Here is a 20,172-nt window from a genome sequence, read left to right as displayed (position 1 = left end):
AGAAAGAGAGCCCAGAAGCCAAATTTGGAGAACACAGGCCAAAGTATTCTCAAAAGGCATGGATTCAACATAAGAGTCATGGGTATCTTATTTGATGTATGCATTATTATTTTGTTTTTCCCCCTTTTGATGTTGGCTTTTTTACATTTCTGTCGAAGGTGCCATTAGAGTTGATGGTTGGTAAGGGGAAACACAGTTTTGCCAGTATGTTTTACGTTTCTGTTGTACAATTGTGTAGATCTGGTTAGATCCTGTGATTAATGCCCCCAGGAGCCTGAAGGTAGTTTTACATACCTAGGCAACAAAAACAAATATTCTAAAGCCTTTAGAGGCCTAATTAGGCAGTAGAAAATATGGATACAATATAATACATTTTTTCAAAGCACTCAGCAAAGAATGTTTCTCAGCTCGTGTTTTTTTCCCTCTAATGAGCTTGCCTATTTTCTATTTTTTATGTTTTTTATTGCAGAAGGGAAATGATCCTAGGAGTTATCTCTCCTTTCTGATGTTTTGTTAGCACGCTGTCAGAATGTAGGCAGCTCTGTGTGCTGTAGCCAGTGTCAGCTTAAACAAAACTCGGTAGCAAATTAACTTCAGTGCTTGTTAATTCTAAAGACTAACAAATGAGTGGAACTATTTTATTATATAAGATACGGAGCATGTTTCTATTGCTTTCTTTCATGAATTTTTTTTTCCATGGCCTGCTTCTTTTTATTATGTCTCACACCACGGATGCTTCAGGCTTTAACACCTAGGTTGATTTGGCCTTATTTTGAATACATAAAAATGTCTACAAAGCAAGCTTATCTCAGTTTGTTGGGTAGTGGGCCTTTAAAGTTTACTGTAGGGTCTCTTGAGATGCAAAGTATTTTGTAATCTAAATTCAGTTTTGTTCAGAATTTGACTGTCCTCTCATATATTTAATAGGTGAATCTGAAATGTCATGCCTTTGATTGGATACATTATGACCTGTTGTACATTCTGTTTAGTCCTCAGTATTTACCAGAGCCTCATCTACAGTGCATGCTAAGAACTGCCAGAATTTCAAGTTCAAGTTTGTCACTCCAGCCAAGTATACAGTGGAATGAAATATCGTTCCTCCTGGTCCACAGTGGAAATACAGGCAGGGCAGACAGGACACTGACATAGACAATTGAGACAGGATACACATAGTGCAAAGTGCACATAATGCAAATTACAAGGCAAATACATAATACAATATACACAACACACTGGGGGGATTTAAACCCTGTTTCAGGAATTGGAGTGGGTACCAGTAGATTCCAGGGTGTTGAGGAGCCTGACAGCCTGCAGGAAGAAGCTGTTACAGAGTCTGGTGGAGCTAGCCTGTACACTGCGATATCTTTTCCCAGATGGTAGGAGGGCAAAGAGTTTATGGGAGGGGTCATCTACTATACTGGAGGCCCTGTGTAAGCAGCATTTGTGATAGGTGATGGAAATGGAAGGGAGGGATCTTTTCAGCTGTTTCCAGAGTTCGTTGCAGGGTCTTGCGATCTGAATTTGTTTTATGTATTGCCACAATTTCTGGTGAAATCAGTTCATTGATAAACAGTTGCAGTTGTCATGATTGTAGGTGAAGTTTTCGATTTCGTGTACTCATTAAGACTTAAGTCATTCATATGCTTAGCATGCAATTTTTTAAAAGAGTAAATGAACACTTAACGTTTCCAGAACTTTGGATACTATTAGCTCATTGATCTGAGGATCTTATACAGTACTGAAAGCTCCCTGGAATTAAGCCATAAGCAACATAGCTGTTTTTTTTCCCAGACACCTACAATCCTTTGTACCCTGTTATAAGCTGATGTAAATCTCTCATTGTTGTGTGATTTAAACCTTTTGTGTAGTATGAATTGTATGATGTTCATTTGAATAATTTGTATGATTTGGTCAAAAGGAATGCCACTATGAAATAATAGTATCATTGGTCTAAAGCGAAGAAAATGATAATTATAGCAAGAAATGGATGAATACAATGCAGGAATGACATATTGAAACACTTAATATGGCTAATGGAACATTTCATTCAGTCATCTTCATCAATTAGAACAGCTATCAGAATATTTTAAACTTGTGAAAGTAGGTTCTTTGTCCATTGCTCTTTGTTTAATTTAATGTCTTTTAGAGTTCTGATGGTAAAACCTACCATTCTTTTGTGTATTCCTTTTGCATCAGGAGATTCAGCAGTGGTTCACAGGCTTCTTGCAGATGGAAATGCTCAGCAGGTTTTGTTGCTTGATACCTCCTCTGCTTACATGTGGTTATTATGTTTTTGTGCTCCATTTTGTTCCATGATTTTGACATGATTTTATTTAAATAAACTATAATTTGATTTAAAATTAGATTTAGATCAGAAAGGACAGCCAATGTTTTCTTCTTTGCTACAACCAGGAAAAAGCAAGTTATATGCAGCACTGCACTCTTTACATAGTACCAGTGCAGGCAGAAATGTAAAGAATAGTGTTTTAGAAATAGCAGCATAGCATTTCTTTATTATTTGCATAATATGAAGAAGACTGAAGCTGCAGCTCAGTTTTATAAAATATTAGCTGTACTGTTTACCTATTGGAGACCTGAAAGTAGTAGAAGTTTTACATAATATGCTGTTTGTATTTTTTTGTGGTGACTTTTTCGATCTGATTGTTAATCAAATTCCATTTACAGTTGCAAATCAGTATTGTTATTTGTTGTGCCGTAATGTCAAAAAATATTTTTGGAAGAGTACATGTAGTTGCTTTAGACTGGAAAGAAAATATTTTTTTCTTAATCATCTTTCAACTAAGTATCTCTATTGTATTTCTATTAGAAATACAGCAGTATAAGCCTCTAGCTTCCCCTGTTTGATTTGTAATATGGTCACAAATTCATGCAGCTATCTGTGGCTGACTGCTGCAGAAAGTGCAGAGAAACTGATATTTTAGGTGTGTCACGAATCATTAGGTAAGCCCTTTTTAAAATTTGTTACTGTTATAGAGCTTGGAGTTGCACAAATCAAATGATTTAATGCACACAGAAATCTTAAAACGCTTTCTATGTGGTTGAAGCCTTTCTTTTGCCAGTGTGTTTTGATTGAAGACATGCTGGTGTGAGTTTTGTTGTTGCTTTGTATGTTCACTGTTGGTTTGAAATATTATTTAAGTATTCATTTGATAGGTGGTACACAGCGTTAGGTTGAGAAATTTAAACATCTGCATTCTTGATATGCCTATATATCTATAAATATTGTGTACAGTACCTTTCTCTGTCTTGGAGAGGTTATCACGTTCTCACAGCCTTATTATATCTGTTTTAGGTGAGTAACCAGTTAATAAATAGATCAGTGTAATTTATTCCAGATTTTGACACTATTGCGGTTTCTGCTTTACTGCGTTTAGCATGACACCTTTTCTGAGAAAGGATTCCATTAGTCTGCTATACTGCAATGATTTAAATGTATGCGGCTTTTCCTCTCTTGTAGTCTGCTTGTCTTAGTTTCCCTGATGCCTTTAATATTCTGTGCACACTTCTTTGCGTGATGCAGTAACATTTTGAAGTATCCTGTTCATGCTGCATCTTTTATATTGTTTCCGCAGTTGATATTTATATTGAAAGCTTCAGACTAATTTTTCCTGTTTAAGCCGTGCAAGTCGATAAAGTTGTTCTTTTCCGTTTCAAGATCAAGAGACAAAGTCTAGTAGTGCTCTGCAAATTATTATATTGCAAACTTGGATGTGTTTCCTAATTATTCCGCTACTTCAATGCTACTATCTCTGCATGAGGAGGTTTTTGTATATGCCATAATCCTCCAATGGGTTTGGTAGGCCTGGCAATGTATTACAATACATTTTGTCTTGAGCAGCTATTTCTGTGAGTTCCTGTGTATATCTGGAAAGTTATTTCCTCACTTTGTTTTTAAGGATTTGAGGCTACGAGGCCTGTAGATGGAATTACCTGGTACTGTATAAGTATTTTATGGTTGGTGCTCTCTGAATGCACGGGGTTCTATTGCACCCCATTTTAAATAAGACACTGCTCCCCAAAATTGAACACATGGTGTGTAACTAGTTTGTACAAGGTTGGTTGTAAAGGTGCTTCTGTGGTTGGTAGTTGTTTACAAATGTGCAGTGGCTGATAATGTGTGGTATTGAAGCAACACAGAAATGTGATGATTTCTCGCATGATGTTATGGACATGCTTGACCATTGCACTTGCCTGTTGTGATTTAAAGTGTGTCCCTTAATTTTACCAGCACTACGCCAACCACAGCACAGCCACACAATCCAAGAGCAAAGAGAGGGAGATGGATAAGAAAGAAATGGAGAAATCCAGGGATCGCTCAAAAGAAAGAGAAAAGAAAGAAGAAAAAGATCGCAAGGAGAGAAAAAGAGTAAGTAACTGTAAAACAGATACTGGAGAACAAAAACCAAATGATAGTTTTCGAAGAGAAAGTTTGGATTTGATAGAGTTAAATTGACTGATGTGAGGTGCTCATTTCTGTTAAGGTTTAACCTTATTTTATATCAAAAAGTTAACAGCTGAATTGAATAATGTCCTCTTCAGATAATATAATACTTGATCATCTTTTTCTCAGGGAGATGCTTGTGGGCTTTCATCAATTTAACACGAATAACAGAAACTGTTTCTGAAGCTCACTGTCCTGGCTATTTTATAAAATGGTATATATTTTAACCGTTTAAGATTTTTAATGAAAACTGCAAACTAAGAGTTTGATGGAGGTGAATTTTAATAGCCGTTAAAATATTTTGGATTGAATCACAAGTGTTGCTGGTGCTCTGAGGTGGTAAAATCAAACAAATTATTTCCTCATCCACAAGATCTCACCTTTAAGTTGTTCAGAAGCTTATGTAATCTGTTTATTAAAAATAGAAAAAGAACTAGATATCGGCTTTTAATGTGGAATGAAACACAAATTCTGTACACCACAAAGCAAAAAGTCCACTATAGAATCTGTGGATTGGCAGTTCACTGTGTGTTGTACTGTACTTTGTGGAGATGTCAAACCTGTTTTTATACTTGATTTTTGGTCTTGCATTTTCTTGTAATTTTATTTCATGCAAATGCTTCTTGCAAGTTTTTCCTCTAACATGATCTCCAGAAGTTTCTCTTCTGGATTATCTTGCGATGTGGCAATACTTTTGGCTGGTTCTTATATTCCCTAGCTCCCTTCAGAGATCTCCATTTTGTTCTTGTTTCCTCTTTGTTCAGGTCTCCCAACAGAATGAACTTCATTAACTTAATTTCAATAAATTTACAGATAATTTCCATTATTGTACCTACTAAGGCAAATAATATAAAGTATTGTTAGAGTGGTCAAAACTGGAGGAGGCAAAAACACCCAGTCTGTTAAGCGTTTCAGCCTTCACATTTTACTTTTAGTCCATAAATTGCAACGAAATTGTAAAACAAAATCGAGAAATTCCCTAATCTTCTAAAGATCCAGTATTTCATATGTTCAGAACATGTGTATCTTTTACTGTAATGTATTTTTTAAATTGATAAAATAGTGAGTGTTATTCCAGCAAATCTATCTTGTTTCTATTTTCAGGATTCAGTGTGAAATACTACAAATTTAGGAAAATCCGCTTAAGATGGTTTAAATACCAGTTTATTTTACATTTTCGATCTTGGAGTATGAGACATTTTTATGTTCAGTTACTTTTATTATAGGTTGTCTTTTTGTCTGGGTGTGCTGTGAGCACAAAGCCGTGCTATAATTTTACAGGTCTCATGATTTATTAAAAGGAATACTTTACAGAAAAGGATACATAGTAAAGTGAATATAATGTGATGTATAAAACATACAATTCGATGTCAACCAACATTACATTTCAAAATGAAAAAGTAAATCTGGCATTGATATTCAATTTCATTTTTTTTTTAGGATCACTCAAACAGCGATCGTGAATTGAGTCAGGAATTAAAACGTCGAAAAGATGAAAATGGAACAGGTGAGCTGATTATTTTGCCAAAGGGGGCTTTAGAGCTGTCTGAGCCTGAAGGCTCTTTCTGTCATTGAAGTTGAGTAGCCTTGCCCCTGCTCCTTTATTTGTGTTTCCTCTTGCGTGCTATCTTTCTGACACAGCTGTGTCATGCGGCCTTCACTTCACAGGTTCCTCCAAACACAGCAAGAGTGCCAGCCCATCCGATTCTCCACGTTCCAGCGAGAAGGAGAAGGACAAAAGCAAGAGCTCCAAACCTTCCAGCAAAGAAAAAAGTGATTTAATTAAACCTGAAAAAAGTTCTTCTGGGGGCAAGAAGGTATGTTTGTTCTTTTGTGGTGACAGAACCCCAATCTAAATCAATTTTAATAATAGATCCACACAGCTCTTGCTGCTTTCAGCTCAGTTCTGTTTTACATGGAAAACAAACAAGCAAGGAGACTATAGCATATCTTTAATCCTAACATTTTTGCATCTAAAAAGAATATCCCATAGACCTGCTAAAAGTAAATTCTTACCTATTTAAATCAGTAAATAACATAAGGATATTTCTTTTCTTTTTACATAAGTTCATTAGCACCTTAATTAAACTTCAGTGTTTTCTTGAATTGCAAGAAAAAGTGAGAAGAATCCAATTAATATGGATCACTTATTTTCTCTACATCCAGGTGTAGGGGACCTAATGTATGTTTTGAAACGTTTTTTTTTTTACTATATAATGTTCCAGTTTGGAATCTCCAAAGTGATTAATGAACCCAGCTCATTGCCGCAACCCATATGCCCCATGAGCTGAATGAGCACCTGTGCACCCAGTATTCACAACATGCCAGTATGTCACAATTGTTCCATGGGTTCCTCAGAAGCAATCAAGCCCAGGTTAACATAACATTTGTTCAGTTGTACACTGCTGTGTGAGGAATCTTGGTCACACTGGGCTAATGACATAGCATAGCCCCGAAATGCTTTCATTTGGACTTTGGACAGAGTTTAACTTGCTTTCATCCAAGCCTGCCAAATTCAAGTGCCTTTCCTGGTAGAGTCCCACGTAACGTGAGCTCCCATCTCTTAAGTGCATCAGACACTTGCCTTCTAGGGTGTTTTGTACTTTTTCAAAGCCGACTGACCAAAGCAGCCCAGTGTTTGAGGTCAGTCAGGTCCCCTTGTATTCATTGTTGTTGCCCTCCTATATAGTTGAGATAGTGAAGCCTTGCTGTGTTCTTTTTTTTTTTTAGGAATCCAGGCATGATAAGGAAAAATCTGAAAAGAAAGAGAAGAGGGACAGCACTGGGGCAAAAGAAGACAAAAAACAATATCCTTTCCAATGCTGATGCATCAAAATGTATATCAAATGTTTGGCTTATGGAAAGCCTGAGAGGTATTGCCGTGATCCATTTATCACTTTCTATGTAATATGATGAGCCTATATTGAAGAAGTGCAATCCTACCAAAAGGGAGCAAATAAAAAATGTAAAGTAAATAGTTTTACTCTAAAAGTCTGGATCTTGAAAATATTGCAGCTTCAACCAATACATTCCATTTCCATTATCACATTTTAAGTGAGCGGTATTCTGATATTTGATTAATGGCTCTCAAATGCTTAGGAGTATTGCATGAAAATTAATTTGTTTCTATATTATATCTTGTACACACAGAAACACAAGGACCCACGCTTAATTCTAGCTCATAACAGCCTGAAAAATGGGCATTTGGGCATTTACAGAAGAATGTAATTTCTAAGCAGAATTTGGTCTTTCCCAGATGACTTGGAGGCAGTGGTGTGATTCAGCTCAGTAACTTTTAAATTACATTTTAGCCTGATATCTTATCTTTATTATTGGAGTATTGGAGTGCAGTTCTAGTTTATTTTGTGGGTTTTTTGTATTAAACCACTGAAGTCTTTTCAATGCTTTAGAGTTTTGAAGAGGTAATACAAAGGTGTTGCAGATTTTGATATGTTCAGTTAAGCTCTGCTACCTTTTTTCATTGAAGGTTTTCTAGCTCATTTAACTTGTTTCAAAACAGCATATTCAGAGTTAAAAACTGCTTTTGTATATGACATTTGAAAATCAGAAAACTGACTCTAGATGTTGCTTGAATATACAGTGCCTTGCAGAAGTATTCAGACCCTTGACCAATTCTCTTCATTTTACTGAATTACAAATCCTACATTGAAATTTTGTTTTCTGTGGTATTTTTATTTCAAAGCACTGAAACTAAAAATTATTTTAACGTGACATCGTTCTATGTTAGAAAATATTCTTAAGAAAATTAAAAAACTGTGATGTGCTTTCAGTATTCAATCCCCACATCTGGATATTTTGTAGAGCCACCTTTTGCAGCAATAACAGCTTTAAGTCTTTTGGGAAAAGTATGTATCGGCTTTGCACACTGTTCAGGAGTGATTTTGGCCCATTCTTCCAGGCAGATTTGCTCCAGGTTGTTTAGGTTAGTCGGATGATGCTTGTGCACCGCAGTTTTCAGATAGTGGCACAAATTCTCAATTGAATTGAGATCAGGGCCTTGACTGGGCCACTGTAGGACATTCACCTTTTTGTTCTTGAGCCACTCCAATGTTTCTTTGGCCTTGTGTTTGGGTTCATTGTCCTGCTGAAAGATTAACTTTCTCCCAAGCGTCAGTTTTTTGGCAGACTGAAACAGGTTCTCTTGCAGTATTTCCCTGTGTTTTGCACCATCCCTTCTTCCTTCTCTTTTAACAAGATGCCCAGTCCCTGCTGATGAAAAGTAGCCGCAAAGCATGATGCTACCACCACCATACTTCACTGTAGGTATGGTGTTTTTTGAGTTGTGGGTAGTGTTAGATTTGCGCCACACATATCGCTTTGAATTTTTGGTAAAAAGCTCTGTCTTGGTCTCATCTGACCACAAAATCATTTCCCACATCGCAACTGGGTCACTATCATGCTTTTTGGCAAACTGCAGATGTGCTTTCACATGCTTCTTTTTGAGTAATGGCTTCTTTTGTGCCACTCTCCCATACAGGACAGTGTTATGCAGAGCTCTTACTATGGTTGACTGGTGCCCCTTTACTCCGCTCTGAGCTACTGTAGCTCCTTTAAAGTGATCGTTGGCCTGTCTGTGGCTTCTCTCACAAGTCTCCTTGTTCGCACCAAGAGATTTGAGGGATGACCTTTTCTAGGCAGTGTCTGGGTGGTTTGATGTAGCTTCCACTTCCTGATAATTTAACCAACAGTGCCCACTGGGACATCCAAACACTTGGATATTGTTTTGTACCCTTTTCCTAATTTATGCATTTGTTTTACTTTATCTCTAACTTCTTTGGAACGCTCGTTAGTCTTCATTTTCACAGCAGTCCTTCAGATTCACAACCTGGATCATGATCCCTTAACTGTGGGGTTTTTATCCAGAAAATGTGGCAGTTATTTTAATGATTCACAGGTAGAGGCCAATTGTGAGGCAATTGTTTTTCACCTGTGTAAACTTAGAGCTTCTGCAACACAGGGATTGAATATTTATGCAAACAGTATATTTCATTTTTTGTCTTAAGAATATTTGCTAACATAAAACATTGTCACATTAAAATAATTAATTTTGAGTTTCAGTGCTTAGAAATACAAATATCACGGAGAACTAAATTTCAATGTAGGATTTGTAATTCAGTAAAATGAGAGAATTGGTCAAGGGTCTGAATACTTTTGCAAGGCACTGTATTTGATTTTTTTCCCTTAACATTGATACTCATAAATCGTCAGACAAACATAGATAATGTATGTTGATGCAGCCAAGGTAAGACATAATCTTAGAGCTTATTGCTACTCAGCATAACAAAAAGTGTTATATAAAGAATTATCATAATATTAGTATTTTTTTAAGTTACTGTCTCATCATGTTGTTATTTATGTTTTTTTGCAGTAATAACAGTTGTGTTATTGCTGAACGGATCTTTTCTAGGTGTATGTTTTACTGTAACTGTTACTTTATTCCGATGTTTTATAGTAGTGCTTACTTCACATTCAAAACTGCATGTAGGTAACCTGATGGGTGCCTTCACATATTGTATAATATACTGACGTACAAAAAATCAACACTCATGTCCACTGGTTTTAATCACATATTTTAAGCATTTGTTTCAAACAGATATACAGATGAAAGCATTATGATACAATTTTAGTATGAAACTTGCCAAACCAACAAAATAAAAAACATTGCAAAGTTATAATCTCCCTGGGAATTTACACAGTTCTAGCAGAATTGACATATTGACGTGATGAGCACCATGATAGACTGCTGTGGGATGTTTAGACACTCTCCCTGCAGCCAGTTGTAGAATTTTGCCATTTGCATTTGTCTCCTGTTGGTGGAATTGGCAAATTAGTCTCACAGATGTTCTGGGACTCAGGTCAAGCGAAAAAGCCACAAAGAGACTTCAGTATTGCTTTTGTGTAATTTTTGCACTTTAATCCCAGCGCTGTGTGGCCTTGCATTGTGCTGCTGTCAGATCATCCCTTTGGATGTCTTTAGGGAACTCATAAGTTGTTGGTTCAAGAACTTGGTCAATAAATTATTTACCAGTAAGATTGCCCTGAAGTTGAACTTATGATGCATGTGTTAATGTCAGTTTTTTCCCTTCATCACACTTTTATGTCGTAACCAGTTTTGTAACCTACATTTTGTGTCAAGATATTTAGAAAAATAATTGTGCTTACATAAAGTACACATAAACATGAAGTGCATTTTATGGATTATTATTACAGTCAAGAATCTTATAGCTCTGTGGTGCTTTCGTGTAGCTTCAACCAAAAGTAAGTTGCAGAATTTGAGGGGGAGTACTTTTCCAATACTGGAGACGTTCGGAGACATTTAGGGCAAGGTCAGACTACAGCAGCGTACTGTCCTTATAATGACAGGACATCAGAGCTGTCTCTGAAAGGATAGTTGGCCTTACTACAACTCCAATTATCTTTTGTATTCTCCAAAGACATTTTAAACAGGCCAATATACATCGGAAAACCATTCCATGGCTGTTTACTACCCTGACAAAATAAGATAATTTTGTTTCATTTCGATGTTTTGCCATTGTCTGACTTGGGATAGATGCTTAAGGTCAACATGTAACTTCACATTTCCTTACTTGTGAGTTTCCAGAAATTGTTATTAATTTTTTTTTGCCTGGAGGGGCAGGTTCACTTTTAGATGGGGGAACAAGGGATCTGACAGCCTGCCTTGATTTTTGGGGTTTAGCCATCACTACAATATTATGCAATAACCCGTTTTTTGTTTTTTCTTGTACTGCTTTATTTGGGGAGCACTTCAAATATAATTTTTGTACATCAGAAGCCTAAATGTTCCATATACAATGTGCACTACAGATGAGAACAACCATTGAACAGGACTGAAATTTTAACAATTATCTCAACTGATGCTGAAGAATATGCTCTATAATTACAATTGACAAATAACTAATTGTTGAGTTGGAAATTATGCAGTGGCCAATCGTTTCTTTGTGTTACAGTGCTTAGTATTCTGATTTTGAGATAACAACCTGTTTATTTTAGGAACAGAGCTTTTTGAATGGATAAAGGCTTTTATACATGATTTAAATCCCTCTATGCTCATTTTCAGCAGGGAGAATTATTTTTCGTCCTTTGATTGCAATGGATTATAATTTGCATGTAGAATACATTGGTTAGCTTTGCAATACAATTGTGATGCTGAACCACTGCAGAAAAAAAAATGTTTAGGTTTTTATTTGTATTTTGGTAAATGCTTATTTTCCCTTTTTTACCGCAAGTGTTTTTTTGCACATATGAAACTGTGTCAGGATTCAAACTTTTGAGTTTGAGATTGAGAATTTTTTTTTACATACCCCAGTTTTTTAAATGGCTGCATTGCTAGGCACAATGTTAACTGGCTACAAAATACTAGAGACATAATGCTTGATAAAACATATTTAATACAGTTAGGCTGTTTTAGATGGAATAATGGCTTTAAAGAGGTTGAACAGTGTTGTGCACATTAGTATCTTTTGACACAGATCAATTTTGTTTTGCAGATGTTTTATTGCTGTTGGCTGCCGCAGTCTGAAGAAGACATGCTTTTATGTAACACACACATGTATTGGATTAGCTTTTTTTATTTTTGCTTTGTTTTTCTATTGATCACAGTCCAAACAGAGGACCCATCTAAAATATAATAATAACTGCCTGCATAAATATTTTGGTTGTCCAGCCCAGATATGTCATAGTTGTAGTGTTTTAACTTGATAATTTGTTTTGTTCCTGTGTATTTCAGTAAACGGCTGAAAGTTTGCCTTTAAATATAAGCACAATGTGCTGCACACATCAAGAAAATGTAATTGACAAATAGGTATTGATTATTCTCACATGCTGTCTGCAAATCTGCCTGCAATTGTATAATTTCTCAGCAAACAAAAATGTATTTTGGCTTTGTCAGTTATTTTTTTGCCATTAAAAATACATTTGCCACCTCTGCATTTACCTCATTTAGATCAAGTTTTATTTATTTTTTTGCCTCCTTTTAAATCGTGTTTGTGAAAATATTTAGGAGTAGCTGTTCGAAACACCAATGTTCTATTTGTATATTATGTATACAACAATAAAATCATTTCGTGTAATTAAATTCAGATTATCTGTTACTTTCATTTCAAATGTCCCTTGCAAAATCTTTGTGTGCGTGTGTTTGTCACAATGTTTTTAAATGAATTGTATAAAAAGTTGGATTTCTTCATGAGGCAAATAAATGACTTGTACAACTACAGGAGATTTGTACTGCAAACGTAGTCACAAAAGTTTCAGAACTACTTTTTTGGAATTTTTATCTGCTGTATTCTACCAGTGTAAGCTTTTTTTCTAAATAAATGATAGTTTTCTTAGTGGGTCATAAATAATTGTGTCGTGTCCCTCATTCATTGCGCTCGCGGAAGATAAAGTGTTTCATGCAAATTTAAAAAATGTTAATACCTTCTGTCATAGAGAATTGATGGGTTTAATTGACCAGCTGAATGTTTTGAGCTGTGCATCTCAAATTGGTAGGCTTTTGTGTGCACTACAGCATCTATGTGGTTTTAAAGCATTCATTAAGATTAGGAATGACAGTGATTTGAAAATTGAACTTGCTTTGTATTGCTAAATACAGGCTTAGCACTGTCTATCCTATTGTGAACTTCTAGATTATGAACTGTGCAGCATATGATCATTTATTTTACCCCTTATTTTTATGTGGTTTGTTAAGGTATGATTTATTTTGTCAAAAGTGTGGATTATGCTTTTAACAGACACATTTAAACTCGAAAAGGGTTTGGCCTGAATATGCCTTTTCCTTTTTAAATGTACATGATGACTCACTGAGTAATGTCCAACGTGCAGCCTTACATAAAAAAAAATGTAGTATCAGTGAGGTTATTGACAAACAAGAATCCACATCATTTTATTTGATGAAAGATTGTTGCCTAAAAACAGCTTATACGAAGATCGTATTTTGTCATTTGTTTCATGAGCATTTTGCTACCATTCAGAAAAGAGAGTAACAAATTACCTGCATGCTTATTCTAGGTTAATGAGATGAAGGTAATATAAATCAAAAATAAGCCTGAAAGCATTTTGATAGAGCTGCTGGCTTGTACTTAAGTAGCATATCAATTTTATTAGCAAATAGGCTTCTGTAGAAACTCCTGGGTACAGTAAACTACATTTAATAACTGTAGAGTGCAAAAAAATCAAGAATATAAGAGACTTAAATTCCTCACAGAATCAAACTGCACGCCTGTGACTGCAAGAGACAGCGTGTCTTAAAACATTCAAGGGCAAGCAATCTTGTCATTCCATATTCAGTCTTTTTATATTTCGGCATCAAATTATGCATGCTTACCACATGGTCAGAAATCAATTCTATTTTTCCTAATTGAGACAATGTTCCCTAAGGCTTGCTGAAGACAATCTCAAGGGCAAATCTTCTGCAAGAGTCTGCAATTCAACGAAGGACTTGGGAAACACATTTCATACCATTTCATTTACTTGAGAAGTGATGAAGCTAAATAGCATCTGGCTCAAAGTACCACAGGTATTAATCACAGGTCAGCAGTATTTATGCGAAACAGCTGAAGTGGCTTGCTAAACTATTAAGTATTGTGTCCCATTTTGTAAAATTACAAAATGATGCATGCATATGATTCAACTGTTTTTATTCAGATGCTCAAATTGAAGACTTCTAAGGGTAAGATAAATTTCCAGTAAATGTCAGCAAGAACTGAAAAAAAAACTGAAATGTGTTGTATTTAGACCTGTGAACACAACATTTGGAAGGAGCGTATTTGGCAGCAACTGTAGACTCAAGTCTTCTTGGGTAAGTCTGTCACAACTTTGTGCACCGGCATGATGTAATTTTTGCCCTTTCTTTTTGGTATATCATATCAAGTTCTCTCAAGTTACTTGGGGACCATTTACAGCAGTTTTTTCAAGTCTTTCCACAGATGCTCAGTAAGATTCTAGTCAGGACTTTGGCTGGCCCATTTAAGGACACTTGCTTTTTTTCAAAGCCACATGTTGTACTATTAGGTGCTGTGTTACAAAACGCATGCAGGATTTGGGAAGTTTAATCAGTTACATACGAGCCCTGTTTGCAGCATAACTGTAAAATTGTTGACTTATGGATATTTTCTTTCAACACAGCCAATGAACTCTAACTCTTTCAAAGTCACAGCTGGCCTCAAGATGGCATCCCTTACCAGTATCTTCCTTGTCAGTCAGGAACAACCTGATGTGCCTTCCACTTCTCAATGATTGACAATGATTGCTCAAAGAGATATTAAGAGGCTTTGTTTTTATGTCCTCCTGATCTATGCCTTCATACAGCTTTATCCCTGAGTTGTGTTGAAAGCTCTATGGTCTTCATGGTTGAATCTTTCCTTGAAATTCACCAGCTGCGAAACCTCAGAAATGAGTGTTTTTCATGAGAACACTGCAATTGTATGGGCAGAGGCTGCATGGATTAAGGTAATTTTGTGTACATAAATTAATTTAGGTTATGCATACTTATGCAACCACAGTTTTTCTTTTATATTATTTACTTTTTGTTTTTAGCACTAAATGTGTGGAGTAGGTTGTGTATATAACAGATACTAATTATTACAAAATGTCATGACTGCAAGCTTTAAATAACATGAAAACTGCAAGGGCTTGTATGTCTTTAATGCCGATGTTAACTTTATTGGATAAGCACAATTACTAAGATTAATCATTTGATGTTTTCTTTTATTCAACTGGTAAAATCAGCATAGTGTATTAAAAACCATGAAAATGATAATTTAACAAGATTTTAAGGTTCATTATGTAAATGTATTGTAATTCTACATTGACTGCAGTTATTGACATATATATATGCATACGTCTATACTTGAGCGCTTTATTACGGAGTATATTAAAAAGCTAATTACATCAGTCATAACTGTAGACCAGTTATGACATATAGGGAGGTTTTGTATGATCCATATTACCTTTAACCTGTGTTTTCACACCTGCATCTGGCTGATGATGTTCTTAGTCCCTAACTTGCAATACTGTTAATACTGATTATGGGAATATACCAATGGTTTAATGCATCTATATGATATTTATTTGACAAGTCAGTTGAGACAAATTCTTACTTACAAAGACAACTTGTCCAAGAGGCTTAAATCAGTGTTGCGCAGGAAAGAAGTAAAAACAATCCATGAAATGTAAATATCACAACAAGGTGTAGTAGTGTTAGGTGCACTTTTACCCAACGAGGTCAAGGTGGAACAATGCCTGATCAGGTCACCTTTAAAAAGGCCTTAATTCAAAGCTCAGGTCACTGCAAGAAAAAGGCCACACTTAGTCAGTTTCTTGTGCATTCCATAATGCCTCGAATGTCACCAGAAACAAGGGAGAGGGCTATTAGCATGCTGTAGGCAGGCATGTCATGTTGCCAGACACTATGGAATAAGCCGCTCCACTGTGTCCCGACTGCAGAGAAGGTTTCAGCAAACCGGCAGGTCAGATGACTGTTCGAGATCCGGTCGCCCCCGAGTGACCACACCAGAGCAGGACTGACACATCAGACTGGTCCATCTGAGAGATCATTTCAGATCTGCCTCTCGTACTGCTGCTGAAACTGCCAGCAGACACAATGCCCGCATAATTGATGGGACAGTGAGGCTCCATGCTGCTGGCCTTAGAGCAAGGCGACCTGTCAGAGGCCCTCTGCTAACACCTCCTAGATGTCACATCCGACTGGCTTGGGCCAGACAGAGGCTGCGATGGACTCATCAGCAGTGGCATCAGGTCCTCTTCACGGATGAGTCACTCTTCAGCCTGTTCCACGCAGACGGGAGGGCCAGAGTGTGGAGGAGGAGGTGTTGTGTTTCTTTTTTCCATTTGTATATATGGGTTTTGAAGGTTAAAGCACTCTTACCCAAATGCATATTAACTGTAACCTTTACAAAAGTAATTTCCATATTGTTGCAAAGGGAACAACAGTAATTTGAATTATGTTTTATTGAAAATCATAATTTCTTATTTGTGTTTACCACAAATGAGAAATAACTAATTGACATAACTAAGCCTTATGATTTTTTTGGGACTAAGCTGCAAAAAAGTCGTTGCTAATGATAAAGTGAGTTACACAGTTGATTATTGATTATAAGATGGTGTCATATTACAGATGAGACCTTAGAAGTGGATATGAGAATTGCCTTCTGGCAGAGCAATAATGTTAATGAAATATAGAGCCCGGGATAGAGCCTTGTGGGACAGGAAGAGACTGTGAAGCAAATCTCAGATTTTACAAACTGCACATAGTTTTGTAATTCTGAATCTACATGAGGGAGTTTGTATTAAGAATAATACTGTGCAGCCTTTTCAGAAGAACTGAAAGATCCAAAGTATAAGTAACCCTAGAAACTGAGATAAAGTCTGATATTTGTCAAAATCCATTACAATATAACTAATGTGTGTACAGTATGTGTGGAATACTTATGCTATCGCTGAATTATGGCTTTCACAAATTTAACAACAACAACAACAACAACAACAACAACAACAACAACAATTGGTTATTTGCATCCCAAAGCACTCAGAAACCCAACCACACATCAGATCAGGTTGAGATATTTCACCCATTGGCATAAAGGAGAACACCAGAGAAGCCAGATTGTACAAGCCTAACAGGAATATAGCCAGGACTCCAGGCTTAAAACTCCTACTCTTTTCAAAAGTGCCAAGGGAATTTTTGTAACTATATAAAGAAGCCATTGTCTTCTTTTTTTAATTGTGGTTGGCCTTGTTTTTGTTTTTTCTGTAAGAACCATCTGTGATCAAGACTTTGGATTTTCCGCTAATGTGCGGTAAAATCTGGCATTCATGCCCTTTTTCAGTCCAGACAAGGAAAACACTGCCACAAAAAAGCAAAACTGCCATAAATGATTGCAGAACATTGTATGACATTATGCTCATTGAATCTTTTTTTTTGTGCCTAGTATACTATCAACGTTGTATTTTTTATTTGTGTGGGCAGCAAAACACAGTTCCAGTTGTCTCTGAAGACATTAAGATGTTTGCAGGCACATTTCAATGTCTTCATTTTATATTGCTTCTTTAGGAGTAAGTAGACCCTGGGATACAAACCAAATACATCCAGTTAGTGTTGTCTTTGAGATGGTATATAGCTGATGGCTCAAGTTTGTTGACCCTGCCTAAAATCACCTTGCTTGGCCAGAGTGCTCAGCATCAATCAATAAAGTTTCAGGAGATTTCCTGATGATCAGATGCCTTTGCATAAATACATTTATGAGTTTTATTTAAGCTATGAATTGAGGGTAGCCATGATTTAAATCACACATTCCAATATATTTGACAAAAACTATAAAATTTCAATTAACCCATTACATATACCTATATATATGTGTATTCACTAATTGTTAATTCAGGTGCAAGTTTACACAACCCTGATCTTTGAGCAATATATTCCAAATCAGCAAATACCTGGGGGTTATTTCATTTTATTTTTTTATTTTTATTTAGTTTTTTAAATTGCTTTTGATGATATTCCAATGTTTGGCTATATGTAGGTACGTCTCCCACATAACCAAAACCATCAGAGTCAAACTCAGGTCAAATGACATCCTTTTTGTCACGGACGTCCAAAGGGACTAACCGTGGGGAGCAGGAGAGCGGAAAAAGACCCATATGCGTAGCGGCGAGACGGGAAAAAGGCCCGGGCTCATAGTGCAAAGAGTTCAGGAGTGCCGTATAGAAACCTATGCCCTCAGGGAGCGGACGTGGGGCGCCCTGGTGCTAGGCGGGTCTCAGGACATCCGAGCGTCAATGCTGAGCGAGGACAGAGTGCAAGACCCGGAAATATATAGCCCAAGGGAAAGAGAGGGACAGGAAGGACAGCAGACCGGAAACTAGGGACAGGACAGAGAAGGAGCGCCCTCTGGCTGCAGAGGGCGTGACACTTTTCCCTGAACAGATTTTCACTGCCAAATAACAAAAACATGAAACACGTGAGGAGACCTTTTCAGTTATTAGCATTTGACAAGGACAGCCTTTTTTGTATCCAAGCTTTTCTTTTCAAAATGCCTTACATGTTCAAATTAAAGTGAAATGGCCTTATGCAGAGTAGAAAATAAGTCATTTTATTGAAAAAAAGCATTTTCTCATCAGAAGGCTAATTACATTAGGTCAAATAATCAATTAGTAATTAGATAAAGGAAAATCCCAACTGTTCAAAATAATTTAATTTAATGATGAAATTGATGATCTGTCAAAGAATCCTTTTCACATAAGATCTGAAGTGTTAATTGGGAGGCATAACCTTCCGAGCTTCTCATTTTTATTCTTTTAATTTTATACCTTTCTGGACATCCTGTCTTTTGAAGAGAAAAAATGTATGCATGCTTACATCCAGGTTAACTGTCAAGACAATGAGGCTAGAAAGCAAAATCAAGGCAACAGAGATCTTTGGGGAAAAAAACATTGTTGTGGTGTTTTAAATAATAAGGTAAATGGGAAATAGATTAAATGATAATCTAAAAATAATCTAAAAATACCATGATTTAGTTCCTTTGTGAGGACAAAATATCCTAATGATTTTGTTTAAAAATACAAATAGTAACTGGGATTATGACGTTAAGAAATTAATATTATATACAGTGCCCTCCAGATTTATTCATACCCCTGATGAAATAGGAACCATATATGTAAAACAGAAATATGTACGAACTGGAGAATTTTTTTCTTAAGAATTATAGAATTATGTTATAATAAGATAACATTATCTTAGTACCAGTACACACAATCATACTGTATTTGTTATAAATCACATTTATTCGCACACCTCTATTTTTATAATATTTTGGAAAATCTCACCTGGCAAGAATTACATTGACAAGGTTCCTCCTTTAGTGTTCTTTGAGTTTCTGACAATTCAGAGATTAGATTTATAAAAGCTCCTCAATGTAGAATTACGCTTTTGGTTTCCATTAGTGAACTGCCATCTTGAGTTAAAATCACAAATGTTCAATTGGAATGAGGTCTGGAGATTGAGAGGGCAAGCGGACAATATTTATTTTGTGTGCACTTTTTTGAGTTGGATGCTTTAGATCATTGTTAATCTAGCTTGTCCGTTTTCAACCAACCTTGAGCTTCCAGGAGTCACAACCAGGTGTCTGGCCAAATGTCCTGACAGGTGTTGGAGTATGATTCCATCTGTCTTGACTAGGGCTCCAGGATCTATACCGTAGATGCAAAACAATCCCTCAACATAATATATCACACACAATATTTTACAGTGGGTATGTGTGTATTTAGGGCACTGACTAGCTCTATTGGTCGAGCATGAGACTCATTATCTCAGGGTAGTGGATACCTGTCCCACGTCGGGCAGCAAGTCCTCCATGTTGGAGGTTGGGCACAAGGCTAACAACCCTGTCCCGTAAAAAACAAATGTTTACGGAAACAGCAACAGGATGTTGCTGCCCCTACACGCTGAAAGGCATAATAAGATAAGATAAGATCACTTTATTAGCCATATACAATTTCTTGTATTAGGAATTTGTCTTTGCGAATGGGCGAAATGGGCAAACATCTATCCAACCATGTGTGTGTTTTCCAACATAAGCTTCATATTTTTTTACAACAAACATATTCCTCCATCTTACTGTCAGTGGCAAATGTAAGTATCCTCACTTCACAAT

General features: G+C 36.4%; 1 protein-coding gene across 2 annotated transcripts in view; it reads left to right on the top strand.

Annotated features, from left to right (window-relative positions):
* The window catches only part of thoc2 (THO complex 2), a 66,872-nt gene extending 54,026 nt beyond the window's left edge, over window positions 1-12,846 (top strand). Inside the window, exons 34-39 of one of the 2 annotated variants that reach the window (XM_088596732.1) lie at window positions 4,250-4,387; window positions 5,903-5,969; window positions 6,131-6,279; window positions 7,193-7,269; window positions 9,678-9,725; window positions 11,992-12,846. In XM_088596732.1, the coding sequence (XP_088452858.1) occupies window positions 4,250-4,387; window positions 5,903-5,969; window positions 6,131-6,279; window positions 7,193-7,269; window positions 9,678-9,705 (459 nt within the window). In that variant the 3' untranslated portion in view covers window positions 9,706-9,725; window positions 11,992-12,846. Of the gene's footprint in view, window positions 1-4,249; window positions 4,388-5,902; window positions 5,970-6,130; window positions 6,280-7,192; window positions 7,336-9,677; window positions 9,726-11,991 lie in introns of both variants that reach the window. The other variant, XM_088596733.1, reaches the window with a different exon arrangement.
* The last annotated feature ends 7,326 nt before the right edge of the window (window positions 12,847-20,172 follow it).

This window comes from Lepisosteus platostomus, chromosome 10, assembly GCF_059453375.1.
Source record: "Lepisosteus platostomus isolate fLepPlt1 chromosome 10, fLepPlt1.hap1, whole genome shotgun sequence".
Taxonomy (NCBI): domain Eukaryota; kingdom Metazoa; phylum Chordata; class Actinopteri; order Semionotiformes; family Lepisosteidae; genus Lepisosteus; species Lepisosteus platostomus.
This window is presented reverse-complemented; position numbering and strand designations above follow the sequence as displayed.